Source organism: Pristiophorus japonicus, chromosome 13 (assembly GCF_044704955.1).
Source record: "Pristiophorus japonicus isolate sPriJap1 chromosome 13, sPriJap1.hap1, whole genome shotgun sequence".
Lineage (NCBI taxonomy): Eukaryota > Metazoa > Chordata > Chondrichthyes > Pristiophoridae > Pristiophorus > Pristiophorus japonicus.
The window spans coordinates 110,746,241-110,754,304 of record NC_091989.1 but is presented as its reverse complement, the minus strand read 5'-3'; the positions used below and the strand labels follow the sequence as shown (position 1 = coordinate 110,754,304).

At 45.5% G+C, this 8,064-nt stretch overlaps 1 protein-coding gene across 2 annotated transcripts in view; it reads right to left on the bottom strand.

The window, feature by feature from the left end:
- Positions 1–8,064, bottom strand: part of hsf4 (heat shock transcription factor 4) — an 88,504-nt gene that overhangs the window by 18,248 nt on the left and 62,192 nt on the right. For both annotated transcript variants that reach the window (XM_070897870.1, XM_070897871.1), the window contains exons 10-11: positions 6,145–6,250; positions 2,902–2,967 (exon numbers count right to left, since the gene is read on the bottom strand). In XM_070897870.1, the coding sequence (XP_070753971.1) occupies positions 2,902–2,967; positions 6,145–6,250 (172 nt within the window). The remainder of the gene's footprint in view (positions 1–2,901; positions 2,968–6,144; positions 6,251–8,064) is intronic.

The window sequence follows — 8,064 nt, the reverse complement described above, 5'->3', positions numbered from 1 at the left end:
AATCCCCTCGTCTAAATCATTAATGTACAATGTAAACAGCTGGGGCCCCAGCACAGAACCTTGCGGCACTCCACTAGTCACTGCCTGCCATTCTGAAAAGTACCCGTTTACTCCTACTCTTTGCTTCCTGTCTGACAACCAGTTCTCAATCCACGTCAGCACACTACCCCCAATCCCATGTGCTTTAACTTTGCACATTAATCTCTTGTGTGGGACCTTGTCGAAAGCCTTCTGAAAGTCCAAATATACCACATCAACTGGTTCTCCTTTGTCCACTTTACTGGAAACATCCTCAAAAAATTCCAGAAGATTTGTCAAGCATGATTTCCCTTTCACAAATCCATGCTGACTTGGACCTATCATGTCACCATTTTCCAGATGCACTGCTATGACATCCTTAATAATTGATTCCATCATTTTACCCACTACTGAGGTCAGGCTGACCGGTCTATAATTCCCTGTTTTCTCTCTCCCTCCTTTTTTAAAAAGTGGGGTTACATTGGCTACCCTCCACTCCATAGGAACTGATCCAGAGTCAATGGAATGTTGGAAAATGACTGTCAATGCATCCGCTATTTCCAAGGCCACCTCCTTAAGTACTCTAGGATGCAGTCCATCAGGCCCTGGGGATTTATCGGCCTTCAATCCCATCAATTTCCCCAACACAATTTCCCGACTAATAAAGATTTCCCTCAGTTCCCCCTCCTTACTAGACCCTCTGACCCCTTTTATATCCGGAAGGTTGTTTGTATCCTCCTTAGTGAATACCGAACCAAAGTACTTGTTCAATTGGTCTGCCATTTCTTTGTTCCCCGTTATGACTTCCCCTGATTCTGACTGCAGGGGACCTACGTTTGTCTTCACCAACCTTTTTCTCTTTACATACCTATAGAAACTTTTGCAATCCGCCTTAATGTTCCCTGCAAGCTTCTTCTCGTACTCCATTTTCCCTGCCCTAATCAAACCCTTTGTCCTCCTCTCTTGGGGCGTTAGCATGGGAAAATCCCGAGTTAAAGAGTCGACCCGGGAGCACTTCAAGAAATGCCTGGGGAGAAAAGAACCCTGAAAAAAAACCCCACAAAACCATTCCCAATACATAGCCGCCACAACATAAGTCGCAAAAAAAATTAAAAGAAAAAACAATCACACTTACCTTAGGACGGCATTACTTACCTCTCTGCAGCCAGTATAGGTTGGACCGCCCGTTTTCCCAGGCGGTCACTGCGGGGTGCGCTGTGGGGCATGCAGGTTGGCCAGGAGTCAAAAAGCACGCTGATGTCGCAACCAGGGGCGTTGCACACCGGGCGCAGCTCTTCCGGGCGGAGCTGCTCCGCGCCGTCACAATGCCAGCCTTGAGAACCCTCGTGGGGCGCTGGAGGCTGACTGCCCTGCCATGGAGACCTCAACGCCGACATTGCACCACTCTGGGGCGAAAAGTGGAGCGCAAAAGACTGGAAAATCCGCCCATAAATTTTTGGACTCCAGGGGAATCAAGAGATATGAGGATAGGGCAGGAAAGTGAGGATGTAACGAGCAGGGTAGATAAAGGAGAACTAACTAATGTCATATATTTGGATTTCCAGAAAGCATGCGATAAGGTGCCACACAAAAGGTTACTGCACAAGATAAAAGCTCATGGGATTGGGGGTAATATATTAGCATGGATAGAGGATTGGCTAACAAGTAGAAAGCAGAGAGTCGGGATAAATCGGTCATTTTCAGGTTGACAAACTAACTAGTGGGGTGCTACAGGAATCAGTGCTGGGCCCTCAACTATTTGCAATTTATATTAATGACTTGTATAATCTAGCCAAATTTGCTGATAATGCAAAGATAACTGGGAAAGCAAGTTGTGAGGATGACGCAAAGAATCTGCAAAGGGATATAGATAGGCTCAGTGAGTGAGCAAAAATTTGGCAGATGGACCATAATGTGGGAAAATGTGAGGTTATCTGCTTTGGTAGGAAAAATAAAAATGCAAATTATTATTTAAATGAGGAGTGATTACAAAATGCTATGGTACAGAGGGATCTACGGGTTCTTGTGCATGAAATGCAAAAAGTTCGCATGCAGGTACAGCAAGTAATCAGGAAGTCAAATGGAATGGAGTCTAAAAGCAGAGAAGTCCTGCTACAACTGTACAGGGGATGGACTATAAAAGCAGAGAAGTCCTGCTACAACTGTACAGGGCGTTAGTAAGACCACACCTGGAGTACTGTGTACAGTTTTGGTCTCCTTATTTAAGGAAGGATATACTTGCATTGGAGGCAGTTCAGAGAAGGTTCACGAGGTTGATTCCTGAGGTGAAGGAGTTAGCATATGAAGAAAGGTTGAGCAAAATGGGCCTATACTCCTTGGAGTTTAGAAGAATGAGAGGTGACCTTATTGAAATGTATAAGATTCTGAGGGGGCTTGACAGGGTAGATGCAGAGAGAATGTTTCCCCTCATGGGGGAACCTAGAACTAGGAGGCATAGTTTCAGAATAAGGGGTCGCCCATTTAAAACAAAAATGAGGAGGAATTTCTTCTCTGAGGGTCATGAATATTTGGAATTCTCTACACCAGAGAGCTATGGAAGCTGGATCTTTGAATATATTTAAGGTGGAGATCGACAGATTTTTGAATGATAAGGGTATCAAGGGTTATGGTGATGGGGCAGGGAAGTGTTGAGGCCAGGATCAGATCAGCCATGATCTTATTGAATGGCAGAGCAAGCCCGAGGGGCCAAATGGCCTATTCCTGCTCCTATTTCTTATGTTCTTATGTTCTATGTAAGTCGAAGATCAGCCATGATCTTATTGAGTGGCAGAGCCAGCTCGAGGGGCCGTATGGCCAACTCCTGCTCCTATTTCTTATGTTGTTATGTCTGGACTACTCATTTTGTCCGGTGCCTATCCTTACCATTGCAAGGTTTGCCTCCATGTCAGTCAGGTTCAGCTCATTTAGAGGAAGGTTCGGGTTAAAGATCTGCAGGACAATGAGATAACTTTAGAAAATGAGGAGGAATTATTTTATTTACTCATTCAATATATTTGATATTTTTCCTATATTGCCACAATAACAGCAAAACCAGGAAATAATACGGCAGAGTGTCACAGGTAGCAGTGTGGGAGAAAGGCCACTATAAACTTAGCAATGACTCAAACTGTAAAGTACCAGGAAAGGAGGACAGAGAAGGGGCTTTAAGATCCAACATGGCAAGTCTGCACTATCACAGGATCTAGAGTGTCCAATTATAGGCTCAATTTTCCCCACAAGCTTTTTTTTTGGCGTACTTGAAGAGTTACGCCCGTTTTTTGGGGGGCCCCAAGTATGGCAAAAACAAATGTTCCAAGTTTCTTCGTTGTATTTCTTCATTTTGGTGCAGCCTAACCTGTCCTTTAGTTTTGGGGGTGGAGCCTTGATCTGTGCCAAAAAGATCGGGTTGCCACGGTAACCAGGGACACAATGCGAGCTGAGGCTGGAAAATGAAACATGCAGCCAGTTCGCAACACATTAAAACACATTGCATCAACTTAAAAACACAAAAATATATTGCAGCAACTTACCTCCAATTATTAAAAGTCTCCCTCCCAATGCCAGTGCCGATCCCTGCCCCTATCCCAGGCCGAAGGGCCTCCCGGTCTGCTTCCCTAGCCCGCCCAGAGTCCCTTGCCGGTGCCGGTCCAGCTCCATCTCCCCCTGCCCGCCCCGAGCGCCTTGCCGGTCCCGCTCCCCCCCAAACCCCGAGTGCTTTGCTGGTCCAGCTCCCCCACCCCCAAGCCCCTTGTCAGTTCCAGTCCAGCTCCAGCTCTCCCATCCAGTCCAGAGTGCCTTGCCGGTCCCGCCCCTATCCCAGACTGAGTGGCCTCCCGGTCTACTCCCCCGTCCCTATCCCAGGCTGAATGGCCTCTTCCTCCCGATTCCCACATCTAACTATACCCGAAAGGCTCCCCCCCACTCCCTCTCTCTCTCCCCCTCTCTCACCTTTCCTGCTGCTGCTGTCCGGGCATCTGCTGCACTTACCTGCACCAATTTCTTTAATTCTCCAGAAGGTTTTTCTGCAGAGGTTACATATGCCGGCCTAAGAAGAATTGGAGTAACTCTCAGCTGGCCAAACTTGCCTAAATGGCCAGAATTGGCACGGATGGCAGGTTACACACCCTTTAGCTGAAAAAAAACTTACCGAAAAAAATCGTAATTGAGATACACTGGTGCAAATTGATTGGGGAAACGGTGTTTTTTTTTTTAAAAACTTAGGCCAAAAAAAGCAGCCTGCTCAAAAAAAATGGGGCAAATCACTGGGGAAAATTGAGCCTATTGATAGGCTCCAAGGGGTGACAGCACCTCAGAAGCAGAGATGGTCATTTTCAGGAGCATCACCCCCAGGACCCAGATTTGATGTAGGAAACACTTCATCTCTCTCTCTCTGTATACAGCACCTGGCTACAGTCATCCACCACTCTGAACAAACCCCTCGCCTGCATCACATCCTTTACCACCAATCACACAGGCACATTATACCACCTCTCATTCTCATTCCAAACACACACTCACCTTTTGCTTGCTGCCTTCACAGCAGCCACTAACAGGGGATTCTCACATGGTGATGTTTTCCTTCTCACCAGCCCCTCCACCAATACCTGTACATGGCCTTCTACGAACAGCCCCCCTCCCCTTCTGTCCAACAGGCCCAACTACTGCTCCTCCTGGATGTTTAGGCTGCTCCTGATGCTATTGTTGCAGCTCCTCTTCCTCCATCCAAAACAATGAAGCAAGAATGTTACTCATGATAAGCTACGAGTGCTTATTCAGGGTTAGGCAAAAGCAATAATTAGAAGCAAGCAATCTCCATGTTCAAAAATCCCTTGTAAATCAAAAAGACACAATAGCAACCTCCACCATCTAGAAGGAGAAGGGTGGCAGGTGCATGGGAACATCATCAGCTCCAATCATCACATATCATCCCTTGGAAATATACTGTCGTTTTTTTCATTGTCGCTGGGCCAAAATTCTGGAACCCCCACCCTAACAAGATTGTGGGAGTACCTTCACCACACAGAATACAATAGCTGAAGAAGACAGCTTACCACCACCTTTTCAAGGAGAACTAGGGATGGCCAATAAATGCCAGTATTTCCAGCAACACTCACACCTGAAGAATTAATTTTAAAGATGCACACAGATCCCTATGATCCGAGTGCCTGCCCCTTTAAATAGTGCTTCACGTGGGCCTCTGGATTCAATCCTGCCCACTGGGTTTTACTCGATGCTGGGCTGGATATCCAATTTTTTGAGTTAAAAACACATTGGGGTCCTAATGGCATCATAGGACACGAGGCTCCCGCCTGCTTCCGCCAGGCACCTCGACCACCTAAAACAAAGTGCACGTTTGAAACGGCAGTGCGCGAGAATGGGGTCACAGGGTTTCAGAGACAATTTTAACCGCATGGCCGCCTCATCAAGTTAAAATCGCTCCTGATGTTTCGGCTGGAGTTGTCAAAGCAACCTCCACAAAATCTGTTCAGTCTTCAGCATTGGTCTGACCATCTTTCAGCACAATCACAGGCTGTTTTAATAAGAAGTCACAATACTGACCTTCATTTGTACATTTTAATCTAATTAGTTAAAAACTGGCACACGTAGGTACGCAAGGCAGCCTCGGAACAGCACAGGTGATAGCTGCCATGTAACCTGCTGCCAATAACTGAAAAAATAATAATTCTCAGGGTGTGGGCATCCGCCACTGGCATTTATTGCTCATCACTAGTTGCCCTCGAGAAAGTGGTGGTGAGCCACTCCAGTTCATGTGGGTAAAGGTACTCCCACAGTACTGTAGGGGACGGAGTTCCAGGATTTTGACCCAGCAACGAAGAAACAATGATATATTTCCAAGTCAGGATGGTGCGTTACTTGGAAGTGCTGGTGTTCCCATGTGCCTGCTGCTCTTGTCTCTCTAGGTGGTGGAGGTCACGGGTTTGGGAACGCCTCGTGAGTTCCTGCAGTTCATTCTATAGATAGTACACGGTGCGCCAGTGGTGGAGGGGATGGATGTTATTGTAGAATTAATTATTTCTTCAGATTTCTGTATGCTGGAATATTTTAAGGCCTCTTTCAAGTCCTATTCTGAATCCTATTAAAATGGCCTATTAGCCCAAAACTTACATGCATGATGGTAGAATGCTCCAGGCTGTACTGCTGGCTCCCAAGCAGCGAGTGCAAACCATCCAGGTTCATCTCAATGCTCTGCATATGGTCAGGCACTTCAGTCCTATAAACCCAAAAGTACTCTTTACAAATGGACAGCTGTGGCATCGAGCACCAGCCAATGACTACGATTTGATAACATGACCGACATTTTCAAATTACATAGTATTTACATCACAAAAACAGACCATTCGGCCCAACTGGTCGATGCCAGTGTTTATACTCCCCGTTTCCACTCTACTTCATCTCACCCTATCAACATAATCTTCTATTCCTTTTTCCCTCATGTATTTATCTAGCTTCCCCTTAAATGCATCTATGCTATTCGCCTCAACTACCCATTTCCTTTGTTTCTTTTTCTTGCAACTTGGAACATGAAATGACCGCTGTATGTAAGATTCGTATCCGTATATGGTGAAGAAGAATATTTAAACATCGGGGTACATTATTGCACCAATACTGGGGGAGGGAGGGTTCTATGACACGGAGTCTACACCAACAGTTCTCTACATATCGAATTCCGAATCTTGGCCCATTGCAAGTTGAGTGGAAGCCGTCGGGAAGAAATTAAAATTAGAGGTATGATACCCAGGGCATTCTTCTGCATAACTTAGTGGCTGGACACTGAACACTGACAGCATGCCACCTACCTGCTGTATCTGTTATAGAATGGCACTGAGAGAAAATAAAAATGGGGGTTGGAAGAGGAGTATGAGAAGAGGAGAAATTTGCAGTTTTAGAGATTAGAAATCTTGGGTTTCATTGACATTGAAAAGGGGCAGGGGTTAAAACAGTAAGGGAGAGGCTGTCAGTCTTAACAACAATAATTTGTATTTATATAGTGCCTTTAATGTAGTAAAATGTCCCAAGGTGCCTCACGGGACTGTTATAAGACAAACAATAAATTTGACACCAAGCCACATAAGAAATTACGGCACATTACCAAAAGCTTGGTCAAAGAGGTAGGTTTTAAGGAGCATCTTAAAGGAGGAAAGAGAGGTAGAGAGGTGGAGAGGTTTAGGGAGAGAGTTCCAGAGTTTAGGGCCCAGGCAGCTGAAGGCACGACCACCGATGGTTGAGCAGTTATAATCAGGGATGCTCAAGAGGACAGAATTTGAGGAGCGCAGGTATCTCGGGGGATTGTGAGGCTGAAGGAGATTACAGAGATAGGGAGGGTGAGGCCATGGAGGGATTTGTAAACAAGGTTGATAATTTTGAAATCGAGGCGTTGCTTAACCGGGAGTCAATGTAGGTCAGCGAGCACAGGGGTGATGGGTGAGCGGGACTTGGTGCGAATTAGGACACGGGCTGCCATGTATACTTCAGCATGCAATAATTAAAGTAGTTTACTTCTGTCAGATACACAATCTCCATCCCGGACCACAGGAATCCTATTGTGCTGTTATACCATAAGTTTGACAAAATCCACTGGGTTTCAAATAATGGGTATGAAGTAGCTCAGGAGCCTGCATTTTTTTCTGCTGCAACCTTGTGATGCAAGTTAATTCCTTTAGTGAAAGGCATGTAAAATGGCTGTTTGTAGAGAGGAGGATGCTGCTCGAATATCCAGATTAGCCACATACGATAATCTTCATTTTTTAAAAAATCAATCGTAACAATGAGAGCAAGTATTGTGAAATTGCACAACCCCAGCCCAATATTTTCACTCCATTAAAATCAATACATGGACAAGTCCTGACTGGCAGTGGGCAATTTTGTCAGATCCACTTTTGATGTTGTGCAGGGAGCTCAAAAGCAGACTTTATACTCCAAATCAAACAGAGTTCTGATAATTGTGAGCCCTGCCATCCAACTCATTTCTGTGTCATTATTTAATGAAGGTTGACTCGTAATGAGACGAATACTACAACATTGCAG